The sequence below is a fragment of the Tursiops truncatus genome, chromosome 11, assembly GCF_011762595.2.
Source record: "Tursiops truncatus isolate mTurTru1 chromosome 11, mTurTru1.mat.Y, whole genome shotgun sequence".
Taxonomy (NCBI): Eukaryota; Metazoa; Chordata; class Mammalia; order Artiodactyla; family Delphinidae; genus Tursiops; species Tursiops truncatus.
The window spans coordinates 101,840,355-101,866,504 of record NC_047044.1 but is presented as its reverse complement, the minus strand read 5'-3'; the positions used below and the strand labels follow the sequence as shown (position 1 = coordinate 101,866,504).

At 58.0% G+C, this 26,150-nt stretch overlaps 1 protein-coding gene across 25 annotated transcripts in view; it reads left to right on the top strand.

The window, feature by feature from the left end:
* MICAL3 (microtubule associated monooxygenase, calponin and LIM domain containing 3) overlaps positions 1-26,150 on the top strand; it is a 196,777-nt gene that overhangs the window by 129,506 nt on the left and 41,121 nt on the right. For 15 of the 25 annotated variants that reach the window (XM_073789281.1, XM_073789264.1, XM_073789265.1 and 12 more), the window contains 9 exons: positions 2,436-2,631; positions 8,408-8,625; positions 9,899-9,985; positions 11,837-11,971; positions 15,644-15,757; positions 16,424-16,561; positions 16,754-16,836; positions 17,723-19,421; positions 19,858-19,952. In XM_073789281.1, the coding sequence (XP_073645382.1) occupies positions 2,436-2,631; positions 8,408-8,625; positions 9,899-9,985; positions 11,837-11,971; positions 15,644-15,757; positions 16,424-16,561; positions 16,754-16,836; positions 17,723-19,421; positions 19,858-19,952 (2,765 nt within the window). Of the gene's footprint in view, positions 1-2,435; positions 2,632-8,407; positions 8,626-9,898; positions 9,986-11,836; positions 11,972-12,925; positions 12,997-15,643; positions 15,758-16,423; positions 16,562-16,753; positions 16,837-17,722; positions 19,422-19,857; positions 19,953-26,150 lie in introns of those variants that run through there. The other 10 variants (XM_073789266.1, XM_073789269.1, XM_073789273.1 and 7 more) reach the window with 10 other exon arrangements.

The window sequence follows — 26,150 nt, the reverse complement described above, 5'->3', positions numbered from 1 at the left end:
TGAGCTCAGTGTTGAAGGATAGTCCGGGGGTGTCCAAAATGAGGTTCCCGGGGCACCAAGACCGGGACGGGCAGATGTGTGCACACGGCACAGGATTCGTGCCCAGACCCCATGGTTATACGTTTACCTGCATTTGTAAGTGAACACGCCCCAGGTCTTGCTTTTCAGAAAGAATCTCTAGTGATTTGAAGGGTGCTGTTTGGCGGGAGATCCTGGTCACTGCAGCAGATGCGCTGAGACTTTATTCCGTGACTGCCCGCATTCACAGGGTTATTTCTAATGATTTTACAAGGAGGTTCGGAACATGCGCATGACAGAAGGCCCAGCCTTCCAGACATTTTCTGCACAAACTCTCACGTCACAAAAGTTACTAAATCAGTGTTCCCACCCCGTCCTTCAGGCCTTCATCAGGGGGCTTCTGGGCTTCGCCTGAAGACCACCTGACACTGGCTGGCGTGACCTCACCTGCTAAACCTAGTGTCGGTCCCTAAAGCCGAGAGTGTCGCCGAAGCCAGGTGCCTGCCCTGGCAGGACGCAAGGCCCTGTGCCCCGCCCCGCCCCGGTGCCTGCGTCCCTCCACCTGGGCCCCTTCCCGGTGCTGCTTGCTCTGTTCAGAGCCTCTTCCCTCCTTCTGTGTCCAGTAACTGTCGTTTGCAATCCAGGGCAGGTGGCTGCAATGGACTTGTACAGATTGGTGGTGAAAATGTTCCTGGACCTCAGCTGTATCACCTAACTCCTAGAAGAGGGAGGCAAGAGTGTACGGAGCACAGAGGTGGCACCTGCACAAATGCGCGTACATGCGTGTGTAATTCACTTCGTACTCACACAATCCCGCGACGTGGGATTGTCCTTGTTCACGGATCAGGAAGCGAGCTCTCAGTGGTTGTGTGATTTTCCTAAGGTCCTTCAGCTGGTCACTGGCGGAGTCCGTTGTCTCAGCGGGTCTGTCTGACTCTGCACCACACGTGACGTCCTGTCACAGTGGACACAGGAGAGTGGTCGGTGGGCCTCTTCTGCCCAAACGTGGGGTCACAAGGTGTATTAGGAAGGGTAACGATGGAGATGGGGGAGGTGAGGGATGTGTGACGGCGACATCAGACACCTGAGACCTCAGAGTCCACGAGCCCATCGCAGGCCTCAGATTTCTTTTCTTTTCTTTTCTTTCTTTCCTTCTTTCTTTTCTTTCTGTTATTTATTTTTGGCTGCGTTGGGTCTTTGTTGCTGCACGCTGGCTTTTTCTAGTTGCAGCGAGTGGGGGCTACTCTGTTGCAGTGTGCGGGCTTCTCATTGCGGTGGCTTCTCTTGTTGCGGAGCACGGGTTCTAGGTGCACAGGCTTCAGTAGTTGTGGCATGAGGGTTCAGTAGTTGTGGTTCACGGGCTCTAGAGCGCAGGCTCAGTAGTTGTGGCTCACGGGCTTAGTTGCTCCATGGCACATGGGATCCTCCCGGACCAGGGCTCGAACCCGTGTCCCCTGCATTGGCAGGCGGATTCTTAACCACTGCACCACCAGGGAAGCCCAGTCCTCAGATTTCTTCGCAAAGGAATGATAGAGTCTAGAAACCGCCATCGTGGGCCTCCCAGAGCAATGATTGACCAGGCAGGGTCATCAGTGGATCTTCAGCCCCCTGACGTGGGTATTCTGGGAACAGGTAGTCCAGGGTCTCTCCGCATCACCCCACAGATTACTTATTAATTACAAAGGGGAAAAGGTCTCTTTACCACAGAGACGTGGGTGGGCGCCAGCTCAACCAAGCTGTCCAGCTGGTGTCACCAGGACCGAGGGGGCCTGACTGTCCTGCGTGGGTGCAGTGGGAGGAGCCCGGAGTCGTCCACAAGGTGTTCCCGTGGAACAAAAAGTCTTGCCGTGAATCTAAACGTGAGACAGACAAACCCACAGTGTGAGAAGCTCTGCAGAATAGCTTACCTGGACACCTCAGTAGACCAGCCAGATGCAGTGCCCGAACCTCGACTGGGTCCTGGATCATGGGGTGGGGCAGCAGGTCCGGACCATGGGATTGCAGCAGCAGGTCCTGAACCAAGCGGGTGGGGACATTGGGTCCTGGACCATTTTATGGGGGGCAGCGGCTCCTGGACTTTGTCGGGGGACAGCAGGTCTTGGACCGAGGGGGTGGGGCAGCAGAGAGGACTCCCTTCTCAACAGGCTGCTTTCCCTTGAGGGCCAGTCCTGCCCCTGCCCCCTGGCCAGTGTGCACTGCTCCCCAGGCTGTCGCGTCCCTGTAGGGCAGATGTGGGGTCTTTTGTCTTCTGCCCCCTCACACCAGAGACCTCTGGGCTCTCCGGGGCCCGACCTTGTTGACTGCTGCCGTGTCCGGCTCCCTGGCCTCGTGGGACGGCTGCCCCTCCTTCCAGGGAGAAGTTCCTTCCCTCGTCCCTGTCGCTGATCCCAGAACTTTGCTTCTTGCTTGTCGTGCAGGCCCGAGCATGAACGGCCTGGAGGAGCCCAGCATCGCTAAGAGGCTGCGGGGCACCCCGGAGAGGATTGAGCTGGAGAACTACCGCCTGTCGGTGCGGCAGGCGGAGGGGCTGGAGGAGGTGCCCGAGGAGACGCAGGCCGAGCACAACCTGAGCAGTGTGCTGGACACGGGGACGGAGGAGGACGCGGCCAGCAGGTCAGCCTGTGGGGCTGCGTCTGTGACGGGCAGGGGAGCGGGGCCCTGAGCCCAACGGCCTGGGTTTGCGTCGTGACCCGTGACTGGGCGGTTGTGTGACCTCTCTGCCTGTCCCCTCGTCCGTGAGAGGGGCAGCAGCACCAGGGCCTCCTGCAGAGTTGTGCGAGTGTCCCGGGGTAGAAGGTGCTTGGGACAGAGCTGGGCACGTGTAGGTGCTTGTAGGTGTTGGCTGCGGACTCCAGCGTCCAACTCCTCAGCTGGTCGTCCTCCGGGGCCTGTGAAATATATAGGATGTGCATCTTGCCCCCTCGTGGTAAGGAAAGCGATGGTGACCAGGACCAGGATGGAGGGTTGACTGAGGTTCAAGCCCAGGGTCTCTGGTCCACATCCAGGGCTCTCCATGTTCCCTGCCGCCTGGTGCCCCAGCTCCCCGTCTCGTTAGTCAGAAAGGACCAGTTTGTTTGACTTAATTCAGAGATTCAGTACTTACTGAGCACCTACCAAGACCTTAACCCTGCTTTTCATTGAAAAGGAACAGAAAAAATGTGCCCTGGGCTGGTGTTTACAGATGTGTCGGGGGAGGGGCTTCCACGGGGCGGGGGCGGCAACCGTGCCCCTGGGGGTGGGTTCCATGGAGGCTCTGGGGTGACTCAGCCACCGGGTCGCCGTGCAGTCTTGGGGAAGCTGTCTCATCGCTCTGGGCTTCTTTCTTTCTCCCGTGTGTGGAAAGAGGCAGAAACCTCGCAGTGCGTGGTGCCGGCCGGCTGAGCCGCGTGCACCTTTGGGGAAAGTGCCCCACACACCCCCTCATCTCTGTCCTTGTCCGCGCATTCCCGTCACCCGCAGGCCTGCCTGAGTCAGTGGGGTCAGTGCCCAAGTCAGGGCTCAGCAGGAGACCCTACGGGCTGGAAGAGAACAGGACAGGCAGGTGGAGTGGAGTCAGGACAGGCGGACCCCCTGCAGCCCCCCTTGCAGAGCCTTCCCAACCAGCGCCCTCAGGACGCAGCGCTCCCGAGGTGGGGCGGAGTGGAGGGCTGGGCTCGGTGACATGGGCAGACCCTGTCCTGCAGGAATAACATTTCCTGCACTGTGATCTGTAAACCGAGGGATTATGGGGCAGGAGTGGAGGTGATGTAGCCTGGGCTTTGCAGGAAGGCTGAGTCACAGCCTTCGCAGCAGTGAGGTAGAAGGATAGGTCAGTCAGCACCCAGTGGTGTAGTAAATACCCCATCGTACTCAAGTTCGCATTTGAAAAAGCACTAAGCGTGGATGCTATGTAAAGTGTAACAACGGTCTCATAAGAGTGCGGCGCCAGAGCTCACTTCCCCAAGGAAGCCGTAAGATGCCTCCATCCTTCCTTGGGGAGTCATCGGACTTGAAGATGAGAGATGACAGAGTTTCCAGGAACTGACCGGTCCAAGCGGGGATTCACTCTCCTCTTACCTCGGGCGCCTGCGGTGCGGGCAGAGCGCGGGGTGCCGTTGGGGCGTGACTTTGCAGGCAGACAACCCAGACTTGAGGCCTAGCTCCACCTTCTGCTAGTTGGCGGCAAGTTTCTTACGCTCTCTTGCCCTCCTTTCCTCATCTGCAAAGGACACTGCGCTTCAGAGGTTTGCTTTGAGCATTAAACCAAATAAAGTAGTGGGCACAGTGTCTGCACCCGGTGGGCAGTTGCTGTAATCACTGTCTTACCTGTGGATCCAGGCACAGCCCAGGCAACCCTCACTAGGAGCGGCAGGGTGGTGATTCCTGTTTGGGTTTCCTTGAACAGGTGGTTTAAGTGCCAGAAGTCGGGCTTGCCTCGAATTTGCCCTGGGGCAGTGGTGACCAAGCTTCGCCTGCATCAAAATCACCCGCCGGCTCGTGAGAGCACAGACAGCTGGGAGGTTTCTGTCCCAGTCCGTCTGGGGTAGAGCCCATGATCTGCATGTCTCAGAAGTTCCCGGCTGGTGCTGTGGTCTGGAGACCACGCTCTGAGAACCACTGCTCTAAATTTCTCAGATGTCCCTGATGCGACACGTGCGACACTTGGTCGAAGGATAATTCCTGGCCCTGCTCCTGCCAGGGTCTCACTCGGTGGGCGTGGGGTGGAGACCAGGAACACCTGTTTTGACAGATACCCAGGCGATTCCCATCATCTTTGCGGTTTCCTTCGCACCAGCAGAGAATCTCGACCGAGGCCTCATCAGCTCCATGACCCTTCCTTGGAGGGGCGGGAAGGAGCATCTTCCAGAGGGGACCCTGGAAACAGTACTTGCATTTTCTCTGGGAGAGCCTGGGTGCCGGGGCAGGAGAAGGCTGGTCTGGTTTCCGTGTGTTTTCTCCTTCCTGTGTCGGGGAGGGCCGGAGCCCAGGTGTGCTTCCCAGACGGGCAGCCAGGGCTGCAGAGGACTCCCTGAAGGTCACAGGAGACAGGCCAGCCCAAAGGGTGACAGCGTGAGGAACAGCCCCTCCTGCGAGGCACACCTGACTGCTCCCCTTCTCACCCTCCACCCGCAGGGTGCCGGCCTGAGCGCGGAGTGATCTCCACCGCGTGCAGATCGCAGGACCCGGCAGGTCTCCTCCACAGGCGGCTCAGTGCTTACAGGGTTGGCAGGGTGGGCAGGACCTTGTCCCGCCGCGCAGGACGGGGCGTTGCTCGGAGACGCTCTGATTACCAGCGGGTTAACTTAAAAGGGAAGCCACCAGCAGCTTCAGGTGGTGTCCATCCGCGGCGGCTGCCCGAGTTCCCACGTCGACGCGGCAGCCAGGAACCGGGTCGTGACCTTCCTCCTGGGTTTGACGGGGTGACCTGATGTGGGCGGACGCTGGGGGTTCCTGACTTCTCACCCAGACCATCCCACCTCTGGAAGCCCGGCTTCCTCATTTGTGGGAACGGGGATGATAACAGTGGCTGTGCCCTTGAGCTACTGTGTGATCAGCTGAGCTGATCCATGTGAAGTGCCTCGTGCTCCAAGCACGTCCTCTTCTCTGGATCTGCTCCTCTGCGGCTCTTTTAAGTCTGGAGCAGACCTTGTCCCTTGAGAAGCTGGTCCGTTGACTTTGTGTCCTCCTGCCAGCCCACCGTGGGCTCGGTGAGAAGACGGCGCCTGGGGAGGTTCGGGGAAGGCGCTGTGGGAGGAGTGATGCGGCTACACCCAGCGGGGAGGCTTCCGCTCCGTGGTTTCAGCGGGACGTGTCAGCTCCGCCGATGGGCTTTGCTGAGGGGCTTCACAGGGACCACCTCCCACCCTGTGAACGCGGGTGCAGCCTGCCTGGCCTTCCTGGTTGCGTCCCTCATCTGCTTTTGCCCATCTCGGCAGTGCTAGGCAAGCGATAAGAGAGGGTGTGGCCTGGGAGGCTGCCTGGATCGAATAGCCACGGGGCAGGATGGAGTTACAAGTGTGGAAGCAGATCCCTGCTGTCGTGGAAAGCTCGTCTTAACGACTACATTTTCTGGCTCTGTGTCTCCGGAGAGGCTGTGTCCTGTGGTCTTCCTCTCCTCCCTAAAGGGCAGGGAAGTCGGTTGTCTTGTGTTTTGTTCTGCTGTAGGGGTTCTGCCTCCTGGAAGTGTTCCAGGCTGTAGTCCAGGCAGGGAATGTGCCTCACACAGATCCTTCCTCCTGCCCCTCAAAGGCCAGACCCAGAGATTCAGGCGCTGGGGGCAGCCCGAGAACATATCGTAAGATGAACCTTGAGTAGTGACTTCACGCTGCGAGCCTGACGTGACGTGAGGAGCCTAGCCAGACCCGGAGGGCCGCTCTGAGGGCCCGTGGACGGTGATGCCTGGGGAGGAGCAGCTGGCAGTACCTGTCCATCTCTCTCTCTTTCACCAAGGCAGGCAGGGCGGCTTGCCTGTGTCCCATCTCTAGAAGCGTGTGGCACTCCAGAAGCATGGTTGACCTTCCGCCCTGTTTTTGTGCTCTGTGCCTCCCTTGCTATTCTCCGTGGTCCTTGAGCTGTCACAGCTTCAAGTAGGGCCTCATCACGCAAGCTGCCCTCATGACACGGCACGGGGAGGGGCTGCCCTGAGCCCACCCCCCAGAGAGCTGCCCGCCGACAGCTGGGGCCCCAGTGCGCCTGGCATGAAGGAGGGCAGGCTGGCCTCCCTGTCCACCTGAAGTGTTGCAAATCGACCTGAGGTTAGAGCTGAGCACAGGAGGCATTCTTACCCTGATTTCACGTTTGAAAGATGTTAAATGACACACACGGTCTCACACGCTGTCGTTAGTTAATAAGTGTAAAGAAGTGAAATCACAACGATAAGGCAAAAATCATGGCTAAGTAAACACTGAGGGCTAACAAACTCCAGAGGACAAGCTTTCTGTGGTCCACATTCTTATGTCTTCCCACTTGAAACTGCCTCGCACAGACCCCCACCGCCCTGCATTTACCGGCCACCTTGTCTAGTCCTGGTGTTCGCATCTTATCTCCCCTGACACTGAAGATCTTTTCTGTGGCAGCTTTGTGACGTCTAGGAAGGGCACTGTGGGCAGAGACACTCAGTAAATTGTAGTTGAATGAATGAGTGAAGTAGGAGTTGCCAGACTGAGCTGCCAGCAGTGAGGAGCCGCTCTTTCTTTCTGAGGTCAGCGGCTGAGCTTCAGTGGGTGCTCAGAAACGTCTGCTGAGTGCACGCATGAATGAGTGTGTAAACAAGCGAATGGATGGCTGGAGGACCGGAGTGTCGCACAAGCGCGATGCGGCCAGTAAAGTCTCACTCCACTAGGGGCACCCGCTACAAGCCGGTGTTCACACCCCCTTCCCGGCGTGGACACAGGCTTGGAGAGCATGACCAGCCAGCTCGTGGTCACACAGTTGTCGTGGCAAAGCCCTGCGGCCCAGTGAGGGGTCGAGGGACACAGCCCTGCAGGCCGCCCTCACCTCTGACTCGATGAAAGTGATGGAGTCCCCAGCGCCACCCTCGGGTGCAGTAATTTTCTAGAAAGGCTACAGGACAGAACCCACTGGCGGGGCTGTGCTCACGGCCCTTCTCCGTTATGGAGCGGAGCGCGGAGGCCAGTCTGAGAAGGGCGGCTCCCGTCCCTGCGGGCTCAGGCAGAGCCACTCTCCTGGTGTTAATGTGTGACGACACCCACAGAGCCTTGGGGTCCACGTTCCCTGTGGAATGTGGTTGAGCCCGGTCTCCGGGTCGGCTGACGCTGGTGACCCAAGGCCTTCACCCCAAACCACGTTCTTAGACTCTCCATCCTGACCGGAGGCCCCAGGGAGTCAGGCCTCCCCATCAGGCAGGGCATCCCGGGGCTTAGGGTCTCCTCCAGACACGGGCGGCTGGGCCAGGCCCTCTGAGCAAGGCGGGAGCTCTTAGCCCCGGGAGCAGGCGTCGGGGCCCTTGCACAGCGAGCACCCCTCCTCAGGGTGGGCGCTTGTCCAGGCGCCCTCACCCGCAGCGTTGCACACTGCACTGTGGGGTTTGGGAGCGGGGCCTGGGGCTCCCTCTCCTGTGAGCAGCACCTCCGCCAGCCCGCTTCCTGCCGGCGGCCCTTCTTCCCACCCGGGATCCTCCAACGAGATGGTGCGTCCACGGGAGCGGAGGTGCTCTTCACCCTCGGTCCCCAGGGTCATGAGCTTCGAGCCTGTGCTTGGCGGGGCTGCCCCGGCCTGTGTGACCCATCTCGCCCTCCATTCACCCTCTGTGCGCTGGCCCCAAGGTGTCGTCCCTCCCTTCCCGCCCGGCAGGTGCCTTGCCGGGAGCCTCTGCCTGTGCCCCTGGCTTTGAGCCACCCCCTTCTCCGTTCTGTGGCCCCCTCACTGGGTTCTGTGGTCACTTCTGCAGCAGTTCTGAGTCCGAGATGGAGGAGGAGGAACCCCCATTGCCCCCCTCGGACCTGGGCGGCGTTCCCTGGAAGGAGGCCGTGAGGATCCATGCTCTTCTGAAAGGAAGGAGTGAAGAGGAGCTCGAGGCCTCCAGGAGCTTCGCAGCTGGGGAGGAGGATGCGGAGGACACAGGGGACGAGGAGGACGAGGAGGACGAGGAGGACGCGTCTAGTGAAGGTCAGAGTAAAGCCTCTTCTCCCGACCCGACCCGCGTGTGGGAGGCTTCTGTGGCCGGGGTCACGTGGCATGCCTCCCACAGGCCCCAGGGGACCCATGAAGGGCTGTCCGGGTAGAGCTGCATGCAGAGGCAGATGAGGGCCTCCTCCAGGTCAGGCCACTCGTCCTGTCCTGTTCCAGCTAAAGGAACGAAGGGAACTTAGCTTTCTGGGGCTTCCCTGGCTCCTGGTCCTGGACGTCGGAGGCTGCCGAGCATTGAGGAGGGAGGGCCCCTCAGGAGGGGTCACCGGTGGTGCGTGGTGACGTGCTGGGACCTGTGTCCTGGTAGGTCAGTCGGGCTGGCTCTGAGATGCCTCTTGTCTCGCACTCGAGGTGTTGGGTCCTGCCCCGTCCGCCTGTGTGATCCCGGGTGGTGAGGAAGAGCTTCCTGGGCTCCTTCTCTGGCCTTTGTCGGAGGGTCAGTCTCCCTGTCCCGGCTGCACCGGGCCTGGAGTGGTGAGCAGGGCCAGGCAGGCAGAGCCCTGAGTCCGCGGGAACTCGTGTCTGCTTAGGCCGTGGTGTCCGTGTGGGGTGTGGGCAGGATGAAGAGGACGTGAGCCGTTAGCCAAGGAGCCTGGCCCGTGGGGCTGGCCCTGGAGGGCTCTGCGCCTTGCAGGCCTATCTCTCTGTTCCTCCTGGAGTTCCCTGTGCTCGGCGGCCAGTCCCAGCCCGGGCTCGTTCGCTCCAGCTCAGTGAGGGCCAGGTGCTGACCGGGCAGGGTGCGCATTACCCGTGGTCCTCAGCTGGCAGTGGAGCCCCAAGCTGGCGGCCCTGACGAGGTCAGGCGGCAGACGTGGGGCCTCCCTCGGGCTCCTGGAGCCCCCGTGGCCCCGGTTCTGCTGTGTAGGCCTCCCTCCCACCTGGAGGTTGGGGTGGGACCCCAAGGCAGCACGTGGGGCCTGCACACCGCCCTCGTGTGAGGAGTAGGGGGTGGCATCCGGGCTGCTTCCTCCGCCAGCAGTGTCTGTAGAGCCGAGTGCCCCGACGTGAGTCAGTGGGGATCGCGTGCACGGCCCGCCCCAGGGGACACAGCCAGGGGTCGGGGCGTGGTGCCCCCTCTTCAGGAGAGCTTGGCCCTGCTTCCCTCCCGAGACCTGATCTCCTGGACGTGGAAGTAGCGTCCGGCTCCAGCCTGCGGGAATGGGCTTGGAGTGGAGGAACCTGGGGATGACTCTTCTCTCTGTCCTCTCCTCCCCGTCTGCCCCCACGCGGTGCTTTGCTGTGGGTGTGGAAGGAGAGTACTGGCCCTGGGACAGAGAACTCCTGCAAGGCCAGCCGCTGGGGCACCTGCCAGAGGAAGAGGACATGGGTACACGTGAAGGTACCTCTGCCCACCTCCACCCCGGCCCCTGGCAGCCGTCCAGCTGCCCCCGAGAGCAGGTCCCCTGTGGAGAGACGGGGTTTCCTAGAGCTGCAGTGGCGGGCGAGGCATCCACCCCTGGGTGCCCCTGTGCCCCTTGACCATTTGCTGCCAGTCCCTCATCCGGTTACGACTCAGCTCCTCCTCTGATGTGAGCCGAGCACCCCACGTCACAGTCAGCTCTCAGAAGTGGCGGGGCCAGCACAGGCGCCCGGAGCCCCTCCCCTGTGCCTGGGCGATGAGTCCCCAGGGCTGCATGCACTGGCGACACGCAGGCGCACCCCAGGGAGAAGGCTCGCTGTCTTCCCTTGCTTGCCTGGAAGGTGGAGAAGGGGCCTGCGTTTCCTCCTTGACTTAATGTCTCGGTCCGAAGACAGTCGGGCTCTCTGGTGGCTGCTGTGACTCAGCCCCGTCCAGCACCACCAAGGCCCCTCGACCCTAGAGGAAGCCCTTAGAGGCCAGCGGCTCCCAAGAGAGCACACGGGCTGCGACCCCACGCCCAGCACAGCCCCCATCCACGTTCGGTGGCCTTAGCGGTGAGTTCTGCCCACGTCACGTTCCCTGTTGCTTGGAGATCAGGAGGTTGTCGTTTTCATGATGAAGCCAAAGCCAAAGCCACGTTGCCCAGTTAGACCGTAGAGAGTCCTTCTGATCAGGTGGTACCTGCTCTTGCTGCCCGAGAAGCCACCCTCCCTCCTGTAGGGTCCCCTCCCCCAAGTCGCTGGCTGTCCCTTATTTTAACCCAACTGTATGGCATGGTCCAAGCACTGATTATGGGAGCCCTTGGGGCAGGGGTGCATGCAGATTCCTTGGGCCCCCGAGAGCAAGAACAGCCTGAAGGCGGGGCCCCTGGTGAGTTCTCACCTGGCTAAGAAGCCGAGCCTTATGTCCAGGGGTGGATCAGCGGGGCCCCTGGTGAGTTCTCACCTGGCTAAGAAGCCGAGTCTTACGTCCAGGGGTGGGTCAGCGGGGCCCCTGGTGAGTTCTCACCTGGCTAAGAAGCCGAGTCTTACGTCCAGGGGTGGGTCAGCGGGGCACCAGTAGCGTGTTCGGGAAGAGGGCTTTGACCTCAGAAAGGGCAAAGAGGGGTTTACTTCTTGTTCTCGTGAACTCCCAGTGCTCTGGGGTCTGCAGGACAGACTCCGCTTCTTCCCCACCACAGCCTTCTCTGAGCGCACCCCCGCCTCAGCCCAGCATATGCTGCATGAGGCCCATTGTAGAAGGGGATGTTTTTCTCTTTAGCTGCAGAAGATAAAAACTAGAATCCCAGCAGCGTCACTGCCTGCCCCACGTGAGCTGGCTGCCCTGTCCCGCCCCACCTCTGTGTTCACGCGGCAGGGGGCCATAGGCACGGGCTGTGTGGCCAACAGAGCCACGTACTTGGGACCTTGGGAGGCTGGCCCTGCAGAGGCCAGTTGTGACCCGCTCTTTTCTCCTAACTGGGCACTTGGGTCCCTCAGACACAGTTAAGATGAAAAGAGCTTCAGAAAGGAAGGTACTTTCTGCATCGGAGGGGAGTGTAGGACTCTCTTCATCCACATTGACAGCTGCATGAGGCTTGAAGGACTGAATCAAGTTGAATGAGTAGAAGTCGGGCGTGTGTGCGTGTGCACGTGTGTGTGCGTGTGCTTATTCTCAATCCTTGCTTCTTTCTGATTCAAACTGATCCTGGCAAGTATGGTAACTTTTCCTTCTGTTTCCTCTCCTGTGGTGTTTGATCCTTCCTTCCCTGGCCTGTTTACTTTCTCCTTCCTTCCTTCCCGTCATCTCTCCCTTCCTCATCTCCTCTGCCCCTCGAACCTGGTACACTAGCTGGGAGCCCAAGGCTGCAGCAGCTCGTAAATCCAGCCGATCCCTTGGAGATCCAGGCTGACGTGCACTGGACGCACATCCGTGAGAGCCAGGAGGAGCAAGTGTCACCAGCCTCTGAGTCCCCTCCTTCCAGAGGTAACTCCTCCAGGTGCAGGGTGCCTGGCACCTCTGTCCCGCTTCCCCTCGGGCTGCCGGGGACTCTCCTGTAGGGCGGGGCCCCCAGGCTCCTCACAAGTAAGAGCCAGCGGAGCATGTCTGCTCCCTGGGCTCTCGTCAGAGGATATGTGAAGTCTCGGTGGGTAAGAGGTGGGCTGTTGTCCGCTGACGCGAAACAGTGAACTTGACGTTGGGAAAACCAAGAATTTGCTGACGTTGCCCGTGTCACTAGGCAGGGTTCTTCCTTCTCCACTTGGAGGAATGTCCTGTGCTTTTCCTCATGCGGTGTGTCTCGGTGTGAGTGTGCACGGACAGGATGGGGTCAAGGGACCATATCTTGGACTGAAATAAAGTTTTAAGAAGCAGTTTATATCCAGGAGGCCTCTGAAGGAGCATCGTTACCAGCTCTAGGTTTTAGGGGAGGTGCTCTGCAGCCCACGGCAGGACGATGATGAACCTTGCTCTGGCTTCTTTGAAGGAAGGAAAGGAAAACCTGGAGACCGTGCCCGCCTTGGTGCTTCGCCCTCTGTCTCTTGCTCACCTGTCTCCACGTTTGCACTCGGTGCCTGTTGGGGACACAGCCTGCAGGGTGCCGAGGGCGCAGAGCGGGTGGCCCGGCCTTCATGGGAGTTAGCCACCTTCGCCGCAGGCAAGGCCCACCTCTTTAACCACGTTTGCGGCCGCGTAAACACCCAGCAGCTCTGCAGGAGCCAAGAGAGGGCCTGCTGACCGGGGACGCCCCCTTGACCCTCCCGTGCTCTCTCTCCTCTCCCTGTCCCGACACCCTGCTTGCCCCTGGTTGGGGCCGGACGGGCCTCGGACTGTAACGTCGTCCGTCTCTCTTCCGTGTGGACCACAGGAGGACCTCCGCTCTCCTCGCCGGGAACGCTTACTCCCGTGTAACTTTGTATTTATCGTCTGTTTCAAATTCAGGGCCCGACCTTCCCTCCGTTCGCCGTGCAGCAGTGCAGGCCTGGCTGGAGTCGGTCTCCGGAGGTTGTTGGGTGATGTTCGTTCTCTGCCCGCTCACCATAACCACTCTCTTGGCAGCTCTGCTGGTCCCTTAACTCTGGACTTCTAGTGCTGCCGCTAGTGCATGCGCGGCGGAGGGCGGGGGCACGTGCATGCCTCGCTCAGGCCGCCGCCCTTGCATGGACCAGACACGCCACGCGCCCTCCTGGGAAGACCAGAGCAGAGCAGTAGTGCAGTCGGGCGGGGGTGGGTGTCGTTTTGTTAGCAGACATAGAGTGAAACCGAAGCCGAAGGACTGTGCACAGCACTGAGGCTCAGAGTCCGCAGAAATGAGGCTGGACAGTGGCTGGGTGTGGGCTGGAGGATTCTCGCAACAGTCAGTACCGCTCCTGTGGTGCCACGACTGAGGCAGTCAGTACTGGGGTGAGGGCCAGGCTGGGTCTGCAGGCCGAGGTGCAGGGCTCTCTGCAAGCTCTCAGGCCACGAGGGAGCCGAGAGACCTTGCCTGTCCTCAGTGCACTTTTCGGCGGGGGGGCATTTCTCAGTGAGGGGCTCTGGCATCGGGCAGGACGTGGGACAGCCTTGGCCCCCACCGGTTGTGAAATGCAGAAGGGCTGGTTGCCCCTTCCGAGTGGGCAGGCTGGTTGCCCCACCAGCCGCCTGCCAGCCGCCCGTTATCCTCCTCGGCTCACAGGTCAGGAGGCACCTTCACGCCGAGCTGTAGAGAGGGCTGCGGTCACCCTCTTCTAGTTAGTTTTGTCCCCAGGACGGTTGGACGAGGCTGAGGTATCGGGACGCCCCGGCGGCCGCTGAATAGACCGGAGCTGAGCGTGTCGGCGCCACCTGCTTCCTTGTGTGTGGCTGCTTCTAGCACCCGCTCCATCCTAACTCGGATTAACCCCCAGTTCCCTCCCTCAAGCTATGTCTCTTTCAGCGTTGCTGCTGCTGCATTGATGCTTGTCGCGTATTTTGATACGTGTGACAGTCGTTCCTTTCAGGGTGCCGCTGAGGACCGTAGACTCCTAACCCCGAGTCTGTGCAGATGTTTCTCTGAGTAGGAGAACCGCTGGGGGCCACAGGGCCAGGTCTGGGCTTGGGCTGCTCTAGTGTCCTGTGTCTGGAGCCACCCCAGGCTGGGGAGTCCGTGTCACTCTTGCTTCCAACGGACTTGCCAACACAAACGTGTAAAATTGCCTGTCGATGCCCGGCCACTCACAGACTAATTGTAGCGCGTGTGGGCCCGGCGGGCACCCGCCGTGGGGCGGGCCCGGGTTCTGTCCCCATCAGCGGCCAGCTCGCTGTCCACAGGAAGCCCCGGGAGGAGAGGCTTGCTTGCCTCAGAAGTCCCCTCCGCTGCTGTGTGATGAGTGAGCAGCAGTGCTGGCGCACAGAGGTCTCCGTCTGTGGAAGTAGCTGAGCCTCTCCCCAGGACTGGTCCTGGCAAATGCCATCGTCACAGGAGGGCGTCCTGGCCCTGCCTCGTCTGTCCCACACCGATTTCATAGCACTCTCCCAAGCGGGTGTGCACCATCACCTCGTCTTAATAAGCCGAGTGCGCAGGAGGGGTGGTGAGGATAAGTAACAGCTTAAGGAATTATTTAAAAACACCAAGACTCACCCACATGCCACCTGGGTCAAGAAGTACATTCCTAGCACCTAGAGGTGTCCACCTCCAGGCCATCACGGCTGTCTTGTCCCCAGTTTCCTTGTGCTCTGACCCTGTGGCCACTCACGGTCACTGCTGGGTACTGCACAGCCCCGGGCACCGGGGACGCAGCTTCACGAGGCTGGGCTGCTGGCCATCGAGGGTCTCATGGTCCTGTGGCCTGGCCTTGCGTTTCAGTGGGCTCCTCTGCTGCCCAGCCTGCCGGGCTTGACCCTGAGACCAAGTATGTGTGGGTCAAAGGCCAGCCCCTTTCCTGAAAGGAGACCCGAGAAGAGCCCCCAGGGCACCCCAGGAGGAGGGACCCCTGGTCCAGGCAGCGCAATGCGTCTGTGGCTGCTTCCTGCTGCCTTCTTGTAACCTGAACTGTAGTCTGAGTTCTTGTGCAGGGTTAGGAACAGGTGTGAGTGTGTGTGTGTGTGTGTGTGTGTGTGTGTGTGTGTGTGAGTGTGTACGTTAGCCTCCTTGCTCAGGAGAAATGAAGCTTTGCCGCATTTTGCGGTGCTGAAGGGCTGGTCTTGAGTCCAAAAAAACGAACTTTCCACGTCCCCTCGTCCCTCTCTCTTACGCTTAAAAAAAGTACGTGTCTAAATTCTCCCAAGCGGGGCTGCAGCCCTGCCGGTCGGTCACCCCGCTGCACACAGCACTGGTGCCAGGCTGAGCGGTCGGGCTGCAAACAGACCCCCCAGCTGCCTGGGCTCCGTGTCTTCCCTGAAAGGCAGGGTTAGCAGCCCCCTCGAGGGTTAAGCGGCTTGTGCACGCTTCGGTGGGTGCAGGGCCCCGCTGCCACGTTTGCAGCTGGGTACCTTCCTGATCCGTGTTCAGGAGGCCCCGCCCAGCCTGGCCCCGCCCTGCCCTCGGAGCCCTCCCGGCCCACCGACCCCCACCCAGGCAGGCTTCTCCCCTCTCCTCTTTGCGGTCGTCACGTGACAGCCCTGGGAGCCCTCTGCCCACACGTCTGTTGTCTGTCTGTCGTCTCTCTCCTCTTCCTTCCTTTGAACGTCTCTGCCTTGCAGTCCCGTTTGACGAGGACGACCTGGAAGAAGATGTGGACTCAGAGCCAGCAGAGATAGAAGGCGAGGCAGTGGAGAATGGGGACACGGGGGACACTGGCGCAGAGCTGGGCGATGGTACGGGGACCCCGGAGCCTCCCCCAACCGTGGTGCCCGCCTTCTTCCTCCCGGGGAGGGGCCCGCAGTGGCCTGAGCTCAGGGAAGACGGAACACACATTAAGACGAAAGTGAGGTGCTCAGAGGAGCGGCCGTTAGGGCTCCTGGTTCCTTCCTTGTTCTGCCACTAATCTGAAGATGTGTCGTTTCACCCACCCTTTGGACGTGGGCTGCGCTCGTTAAGTCTTGGGGAGAAACCGAGCAGATTCAGGGCTTCCTACGAGGCCTTTAATCCAGCTGCTGCCTCTGGAAGCTGGTACGAGGAGGAGATGGCGTTGAGGGGGAGGGGCAGGGACTGGGCTGGGAGGTGAGAACGGGCGGGGCTGGGCCGGGAGGGCTCCGAGTCCCCGAGGCTGGTCCTTCCTGTGGAGCCGTCCGTGTGCTCAGGAAGGCCCGCACCCTCAAAAGAGAGGAGGTGCCATGGGCGTCCTGGGGCTCCGCGTCACAGAGGATGCTGTGTTGATGGACGAGTCTCAGGAGGGGGACCAGCGGGCAGCGCCTGGCCGGGATGCAGAGCCGGCTGGACCTCACGCTGTAGTTGGTGGCCTGGCGGCTGTCCTCTGAGGAGCCGGGAGCCTGGCAAGGAGCACAGCCTCACTTGAGGTCTGTGCTCACTTCTCTCGGCAGGTCAGCACTGGTCGGACGACGTTCCGTCAGAGACCGACACGGAGCTGCAGCAGGTGGCGGCGGGAGTGGGACTGGAGCTGCGGGTGTCTGAAGGCGAGGAGGAGCCACCGCCGGCCTTGGCAAGGCGCCCAGAGAGAGGTCTGTGTGCGAGCCCCTGCCCTCCCCTCCCTGCACGGCCCCTTCCCCTGTGGCACCTGTGCAGCTCACCTTTGGACCTTTGGATGCAGATCCTACACTGGTGACATGGCCGAGGCCGGGACGCCCTGGGAGCAGCCCCGCTGCAGTGCGAGCGGGTGTTTCCTCTTGCAAATCCTGTGTCTGTTTTCTCAGGTCGCTCCCAAGTCTCCAGCCCCAGCCGGTCCCCTGAGGAGCACTCGGTCCTGTCCTCCCCAGCCCACAGCCCCAGGGCACAGGTAAGGATTTGGGACCCACTTTGGAGGCAGAGCTGATGGGACTCCTTAGGGGCCTTGGTGTGAACCCAGTTTTTTTATTCCCTGTGCTGATGGGCTGTTGAAAACAGGAGTGGCCCTGGGGCTCCGGCCCAGTGTGGCCTGCTGTGCGCCAATCCCACCACTGAGCTTCCCACTGCTGTTCTCTGTGTGTCCATACAGCATACCGTTTTAACATAAATTTATTTTTAAGTTAAAACAGTAATATTTGTGGGATTACTGGTTTGATACAACAGATGTGTTTTTTCTCAATATTATGCTAAAATGAATGTATGATTTTCTAAATTAAAAATACTTGTCCAGGTGACCCGTGGTCTTTGAACCACACACTGCAGGATGCTCCATAAATAGATAGTAACACTGTGTCCTGTGGGACACGTTTTAGGGGAGGCCATCTAGAGGGCGGCCGGAGCTTGAGGCCTGGGGCTACTTGGCTTGGTCTTTGGGGTCCTGAAGAGCAAGGTGATTTGGGGGGTTTCATCTGCAATGATGCCGGAGCGTGGCAGGAAGGACAGTCCGGGAGGCAGACGCGATTGATGCTGTTTTAAGTCTTAAGTCAAGAGACCTCGGAGCTCTGGGGCTGGTCGTTAGCATCCTTTGGCTGATGTCAGTTCAGGGCCCAAAGAACCAGATGCATTTGGGATGAACCAAACCTGAAAGCTTCACATGTTCACTGGGTGAGGGGCTCTGAAGCTTGACAGACGGATCAAAACGGGGGGTGTTCTCCTGGCCCTTGATCGTGGCCCCCCGCATGGAGAGGGTGTTTCAGGAAGATCAGGCCCTTGGCGGGAGAGCATGCCCATCAGAGCCCTGCCTTCTAAGCAGCTCCTGTCACCTTGCTTTCCTACAGGGCGCCCGAGCCCCGCGCGCCTCTGCAGCCGCCACGAGGGGGTTGCCCGCGGAGAGCCCTGTGCCAGAGCCAGAGCCAGAGCTCGCCCATGGGGAGCCCACAGCCGGCACCCCTGTCCAATCGCAGCCCGAAGCCAGGACGCCGCCCTCACCTGCAAGCCCACAGCGCCGGTCCCCGCTGGCCCCCCTCCCCATCTGCTCCCAGCCTCAGCCGTCCGCCGAGGCCACCGTGCCGTCCCCCACCGTGTCCCCCATCCGCTTCCAGCCTGTGCCAGCCAGAACCTCCACCCCCCTGGCCCCCCTCCCCGTGAAGAGCCAGGGGGTCACCAAGGACACACTGGGCAGCCCCCTCCCTGGGGACGAGGCCCTGAGACGCAGCGACCTGGTGGCAGAGTTCTGGATGAAGAGCGCAGAGATCCGCCGCAGCCTGGGGCTCACGCCCGTGCGACGGGGCCCTGGACCTGAGCCCGCGTTCCAGCCCGCGCCCGTGCAGGCCTGTCGAGCTGAGAAGCTCCCCCAGGGCGAGGGACCCTGGCTTCTGAAACCCACACCTGTCCCCGGGAGGCTGGGGCCGCCTGCCGCCAGGGGAACCCAGCCCTCCCCGCCCACCCCGGGGTCCCCACCTGGCAGGGAGCCGAAGGGCGCCCGGGCGGAGCACAGAGACCTGTCCAGCAGCTCGGGGCTGGGCCTGCAGGGCAGCTCCTCCCGCACCAGGACGCCCGGCAGCCAGAGCTTCAGCACGTCCGACTCCACCATGCTCACGCCCCCCTCCAGCCCGCCGCCCCCACCTCCCGACGAGGAGCCCGCCACCCTTCATGGGAAGCCGGCCCTGGCGGGGCAGCTCGCAGCCTCGGAGCCCCGAGCACCGGCCGCATGCTTGCGGACCCCGCGGGAGCCCACCCGGCCGCCCCCAGAGGAGGCACCGAAGCCATTTGTAGAGAGCGTGGACGAGATCCCCTTTGCGGACGATGTGGAGGACACGTATGACGACCGCACGGAGGACTCGAGTCTGCAGGAGCCCTTCTTCACGCCCCCCTCCCGCTGGCCCTGCCCCGAGCAGCCCCTGGCCCAGGAGAGAGGCCGGGGGCCTGAGAGTGGGCTCCCGCCACAGAAGCGGGGGCTGCCGCTGGTCTCCGCCGAGGCCAAGGAGCTGGCAGCCGAGCGTATGCGTGCCCGGGAGAAGTCAGTGCGGAGCCCGGCGCTGAGGGATGCCATGGCCCGGCAGCTGAGCAGGATGAAGGAGATGGACACCGTGGCCACCGCCCCCAGGGCCCCCAGGACCCCGGCACCCCGCAGAGCCACTGCCGTGCCCCCCAAGGGCCCCGAGGAGCCCACCCCAACGCACAAAGCCACGAGTGAGGAGGTCCCGTCGCCTCCCTCGGACTCAGGGGGCCTGGACGGCTCGGTTACCTCGTCCGAGGGCTCCAGCGGGAAGAGCAAGAAGAGATCGTCCCTCTTCTCCCCCAGAAGAAACAAGAAAGAGAAGAAGCCCAAGGGTGACGGCCGGCCCCCGGAGAGACCCAGCCCCAGCGCCCTGGAGGAAGCAGCAGCCAAGCCCAGGTCCCTGTGGAAGTCCGTCTTCTCCGGGTACAGGAAGGACAAGAAAAAGAAGGGTGATGGCAGGTCCCGCCCCAGCACCCCTTCCAGTGGGACCACTGTGGACGCCGGCAAGCCGGGGGCGTCTCCTGTCACGAGAGCAGGTACAGCAGCACGGGGGCCCCTCCCAGGCAGAGCGCACGGTGCGGGCTCTCCAGCCGCTGTAGCTCCCTCGAAAGACCCGCTTCCCATGCTGCCCCCTCCCCTGGGGCTTCCTAGGGAGAAGGAAACTAAACCCAGCACCTTCTGAAACCAGCGTGCAGCTGGGCGGGGGCCGTGGGGGGCTGTGACTTCCCAGGGAGGGCCTGATGGTGAGTGGCTGGGTGCTGGCTCCAGACGGGGCCCCTTCGGTGCGTGTGGGCCCAGTCCCGCCCGGATGTGCGTCAGCATCCAGGCTCGTGGCTCCGGATGCGGGACAGACCCAAACCGGGGAGAACCACACCTCCGCTCCCCTGCCCTGGGCTGCCATGAGTGTGGAAGTGGGGAGAGTACCCCGTGTGGCCACGGGTCACTGTCCCTGCTCTGCCTCTGCCCCCCCAGAGCTGCGGCCCCGACGCCAGCTGAGCTGCTCGGAGGACTCGGACATCTCCAGCGACGATGTCCTGGAGCGGACCTCCCAGAAGTCCAGGAGAGAGGTGGGTGGGCCGCGGCTGTGACTCCGTCCCCTGTTCAGCGCCTCACCCCAGCCGACGCGCAGCTGAACGCCGCGCCTGGCCCGTGTCCAGGCCAAGACACGGCGGGAGCTCTCCTCTGGGCCCGAGCCGCCTGTGTCAGGGCCAGTCTGAGGGGGAGCGTGTCCCTCTGACCACAGCTGTCCCCGGGCCCCAGGCGCCCTCCTCATCCACACCGACAGCGAGTCTGGGACCCCAGCCCTAGGATCCCACGAGCACCCTGTCGCCGGGGGCCATGTAGGGAACACTGAAGTCAGGGCTGCGCCCAGGACGTGCTGACCTGGCACGACATTATGTCCGGGTACGTGATAACGTCACCCCGGTTTCGCCCCGAGTACGCTATTGGAGTGCGGGAGCTGCGTGGGAAGCATCTTGTGCTGAGGACACATGAGCTCCATCTGTGGGGGGAAGGGCCGTGTCGTCTGCAGGCGACTCAGGAGAAGAGGCACAGGTTGGCGAGGGTGTCGTCCGCCTCTCCGTCTCCTGCAGGTCTGAGCATCTTCAGAGTAAGAACTGAGGGGCGTGGGACACCCCCAGAGCATGGGGCTGCATCAGCCGGCGGGTGGGGAGCCTCCTGCAGACACCCACGGGAGCCTTGGGTCCGCGCAGTGGGGCACGTGGTTCCTCGACCCTGCTTCAGGCGGCTGTGAAACAAACCTCTGAGTTTCGTTTCATTTAAAAAAGCAAAAAACGAACTAAAAATGACTTATTTTTATTTAAAATGTTTATATAGAAAAATTAATACAGATTTTTAAAAAATCACCTGTAGCCCTGTCAACAAGAGATAACTCACGTTTCCCACTTTGCCTCAGTTTGACTCAAATACAACCAAACCATGCGGCCTGGCCCACTGGCCCGGGAGCTGGCAGCCACGTTCCCAGGGCTGAACCCCCAGAAGTCGGTGAAGCACCAGCGCGTTTCTTTTTTTAATTGAAGTGTAGTTGATTTACAGTGTTGTGTTAGTCTTAGGTGTGCAGGAAAGGGATCTAGTTATACATATATGTGTTTATATATATATACATATATTCTTTTTGAGATTCTTTTCCATTATAGGTTATTACAGAGTGTTGAGTAGAGTTCCCTGTGCTATACAGTAGGCCCTTGTTTATTATCTATTTTATATATAGTAGTGTGTGTCTGTCAATCCCAGACTCCTAATTTATCCCTCCCCCACTTCCCATTTGGTAACAATTTTTTTTCTATGTCTGTGAGTCTATTTCTGTTTTGTATATAAGCTCATTTGTGTCATTTTTTTAAGATTCCACATATAAGTGATATCATATGGTATTTGTCTTTCTCTGTCTGGCTTACTTCACTTAATGTGATAATCTCCAGGTCCATCCACGTTGTCACAAATGGCATTATTTCATTCCTTCTTATGGCTGAGTAATATTTTGCTGTATATATGTACCATGTCTTCTTTATCCATTCCTCTGTCGAAGGACATTTAGGTTGCTTCCGTGTCTTGGCTATTGTAAATAGTGCTGCAATGAACATAGGGATGCATGTATCTTTTCGAATTATGGTTTTCTCCGGATATATGCCCAGGAGTGGGATTGCTGGATGATGTGGTAGTTCCGTTTTTAGTTTTTAAGGAACCTCCATACTGTTCTCCGTAGCGGCTGCACCATTTACATTCCCACCAACAGTGTAGGAGGGTTCCCTTTTCTCCACATCATCTCCAGCATTTATTATTTGTAGGCTTTTTGATGATGGCCATTCTGACCAGTATGAGGTGATACCTCATTCTGGTTTGGATTTGCATTTCTCTCATAATTAGCGATGATGAACATCTTTTCATGTGCCTGTTGGCCATCTGTATGTCTTTGGAGAAATGTCTGTTGAGGTCTTCTGCCCATTTTTTGATTGGACTGTTTGTTTTTTTGATATCAAGCTGTATGAGCTATTTGTATATTTTGGAGATTAACTCCTTGTTGGTCTCGGTTTGCAAATATTTTCTCCCAGTCCGTTGGTTGTCTTTTTGTTTTTCTTATGGTTTCCTTTGCTGTGCAGAAGCTTTTGAGTTTAATTAGATCCCATTTGTTTATTTTTGCTTTTATTTCCATTACTCTAGGAGATGGATCCAAAAAAAATTGCTGTGATTTATGTCAAAGAATGTTCTGCCTATTTTTCCTCTGGGACTTTTATAGTATCTGGTCTTACATTTAGGTCTTTAATCCATTTTGAGTTTTTTTTGTTTTGTTTTTTAGTTTTTAGTTTGTTTTTTTATATAGCAGGTTTTAATTAGTTATCTGTTTTATGCATATTAGTGTACATATGTCAATCCCAATCTCCCAGTTCATCCCACCACCACCACTACCACCCCACCACCCCCGCCGCTTTCCTACCTTGCTGTCCGTACGTTTGTTCTCTACATCTGAGTCTCAGTTTCTGCCCTGCAAACTGGTTTATCTGTACCATTTTTCTAGGTTCCACATGTATGTGTTGATATACGACATTTGTTTTTCTCTTTCTGACTTACTTCACTCTGTATGACAGTCTGTAGATGCATCCACATCTCTACAAGTGACCTAATTTCGTTCCTTTTTATGGCTGAGTAATATTCCGTTGTATATACATGTACTACATCTTCTTTATCCATTTGTCTGTCGATGGACATTTAGGTTGCTTCCATGACCTGGCTATTATAAATAGTGCTGCAGTGAACATTGGGGTGCATGTGTCTTTTTGAATTATGGTTTTCTCAGGGTATATGCCCAGTAGTGGGATTGCTGGGTCATATGGTAGTTCTATTTTTAGTTTTTTAAGGAACCTCCATACTGTTCTCCATAGTGGCTGCATCAATTTACATTCCCATCAACAATGCAAGAGGGTTCCATTTTCTCCACACGCTCTCCAGCATTTGTTGTTTGTAGATTTTCTGATGATGCCCATTCTAACTGGTGTGAGGTGATACTTCATTGTAGTTTTGATTTGCATTTCTCTAATAATTAATGACGTTGAGCAGCTTTTCATGTGCTTCTTGGCCATCTGTATGTTTTCTTTGGAGAAATGTCTATTTAGGTCTTCTGCCCATTTTTGGATTGGGTGATTTGTTTTTTAAATATTGAGCTGCATGAGCTGTTTATATATTTTGGAGATTAATCCTTTGTCCGTTGATTCATTTGCAAATATTTTCTCCCATTCTGAGGGTTGTCTTTGTCTTGTTTGCAGTTTCCCTTGCTTTGCAAAAGCTGTTAAGTTTCACTAGGTCCCATTTGTTTATTTTTGTTTTTATTTTCATTACTCTAGGAGGTGGATCAGAAAAGATCTTGCTGAGATTTATGTCAAAGAGTGTTCTGCCTATGTTTTCCTCTAAGAGTTTTATAGTCCGGTCTTACATTTAGGTCTCTAATCCATTTTGAGTTTATTTTTGTGCATGGTGTTAGGAAGTGTTCTAATTTCATTCTTTTACATGTAGCTGTCCAGTTTTCCCAGCACCACTTATTGAAGAGGCTGTCTTTTCTCCATTGTATATCCTTGCCTCCTTTGTCATAGATAAGTTGACCATAGGTGTGTGGGTTTATCTCTGGGCTTTCTATACTGTTCCATTTATCTTTATTTCTGTTTTTGTGCCAGTACCATGCTGTCTTGATTACTGTAGCTTTGTAGTATAGTCTGAAGTCAGGGAGTCTGATTCCTCCAGCTCCGTTTTTTTCCCTCAAGACTGCTTTGGCTATTCGGGGTCTTTTGTGTCTCCATACAAATTTTAAGAGTTTTTGTTCTACTTCTGTAAAAAATGCCTTCTTTTTTTTTTTTTTCGCGGTACGTGGGCCTCTCACTGTTGTGGCCTCTCCTGTTGCGGAGCACAGGCTCCAGATGCGCAGGCTCAGCAGCCATGGCTCACGGGCCTAGCCGCTCCACGGCATGTGGGATCTTCCTGGACCGGGGCACGAACCCATGTCCCCTGCATTGGCAGGTGGACTGTCAACCACTGCGCCACCAGGGAAGCCCTGCCATATTTTAAATAAATTTATTTATTTTATTTATTTTTGGCTGTGTTGGGTCTTTGTTGCTGCTTGCACGCTTTCTCTAGCTGTGGCTAGTGGGGGCTACTCTTCATTGTGGTGTGTGGGTTTCTCATTGCAGTGGCTTCTCTTGTTGCAGAGCACGGGCTCTAGGCATGGGGGCTCAGTAGTTGTGGCTCGTGGGCTCTAGAACGCAGACTCAGTAGTTGTGGCGCATGGGCTTAGTTGCTCTGTGGCATGTGGGATCTTCCCGGACCAGGGCTCGAACCTGTGTCCCCTGCATTGGCAGGCAGATTCTTAACCACTGCACCACCAGGGAAGCCCTTGAGTTTATTTTTGTGTATGGTGTTAGAGAAGGTTCTAATTTCATTCTTTTACATGTAGCTGTCCAGTTTTCCCAGCATCACTTATTGAAGAGACTGTTTTTTCTCCATTGTATATCCTTGCCTCCTTTGTCATAGATTAGTTGACCACAGGTGCGTGGGTTTATTTCTGGGCTTTCTATCCTGTTCCATTGATCTATGTGTCTGTTTTTTGTGCCAGTACCATACTGTCTTGATTACTGTAGCTTTGTAGTATAGTCTGAAGTCAGGTAGCCTGATTCCTCCAGCTCCATTCTTCTTTCTTAAGGTTGTTTTGGCTATTCAGTCACCCCCTTTAATTTAATAGATAAGTGCTGGTCCTCAGGCTGTAGTTACTAGTTCCTTTGGATTTTTTCACGTGCCACATGGGGAAATTACCTGTCTCCTTTTTAACTGCCTTGTTCTGATAATGAAAACCTTCCTCACTCTGGCTTGAGGCAGGATGTGCACACATGGCCAGGTGTGGCCTCTGGGAGGCCCTGACCTGGGAGAAGTGGCTGCCCCTCTCGCTCCCTTCCTCCCTTTGAGCTAGTTAATGGGACTGCCAAGCAACTCTGTTCTAGGCTCAGTGGGTGAGAAGAGGCCACACTGACTGCTTGCAGTATCCCTGATGGAAGTCTGTTATTCGTGCCATTTAGGTCCCTTTCTTGGCGTATAATCGGGAGATGGCCACCCCCTCCCAGGGCTGCTGGGGCCTGTTCAGGGACACCAGCAGGACAGAGAACTTGGCTGACAGGCAGTCTAGCCGGGTCTCCCACCACCTGCCCCCAGCCATCACCCTGCAGTGTTCGGCCAGAGAGAGGAGTCTGAACTTGCACAGAGCAAGAGCTCCTGTGACCTTGTGGTTACTTTTCACACAAGGGGACTGAGGACAGAGCACAGGAAGTTTGGGGCCAGTGAAGGAGGCACTGACTTCTCGGCAGAAGAGTGACTCCTGGCTTCACTCAGGCGGGTTCACTGAGGTGGCGCTGCTGGCGTCTCACTCCCAGCCTACACGCAGACATCCTGGCTGACACGGGAAGAGCCATCATGCGTTTTAGTCGTGCACGTTTGTTTTAAACTTGTAGCTGATTTTGCTCCATTTCTGGGTCCTATTTTTAATTTTTGATCATTGTTATTATTGCCATTCTGCTTTGTTCTCCATCACGTCCCCTTAAAAGTCGGTTTATGTTCAGGACATGATGTGCATCGAAGGCTGTGTCCTGTCCCTGTGGGAAGGCCTTGCTGCAGCCCCGCCCGGCCCGGCAGCCGAACCCTCACTAACCGTGTCTGGGCACGCGTGGACGGCGGCAACGGACAAGGACGGGGAGGTGCCTTGCTTGTCGCAGGCTGGGGGGCCATGTGGTGCTTTTGCTCCGGATGCCAGTGGGGACAGGGAGGCCCCTCTGGGCCTGGGCGCCACAGGAACGGGGAGTTTTTGAACCCTTGGCTCCGTGACCTGCAGGGTACATGCTCGGGGAGTCCCGAGACGGTCCTTAAGTGGTGGCTCTCCACTAGCACTGGAACTCTTAGAATAAAGATTACCAGGATAAACTCCTGAGTTAAATTCGGAAGCTCCTTTAAAGTCTGCAAAGGCTCCTTTTTCGTTTTCTTGGAGGCAGTAAAGAAGGTGTCCCTCAGTGTCGCCCGCATTCACCCACTGTGCCCTCCGCGCCACGCTCGCAGGTGCAGCTGTGCTGTCTGGCTGGGAGCCCCTCCGTTGTTGACAGCCCCACAGCCCTGCCAGAGCACATCCTCGCTCCTCTTGGTGTGCAGACCCCTGATCTGTCCAGGTTCACCAGCACCCTTCTTCCAGCTGCATTAGTTGGTTTGGGTTCGCTCAGACTTAGAAT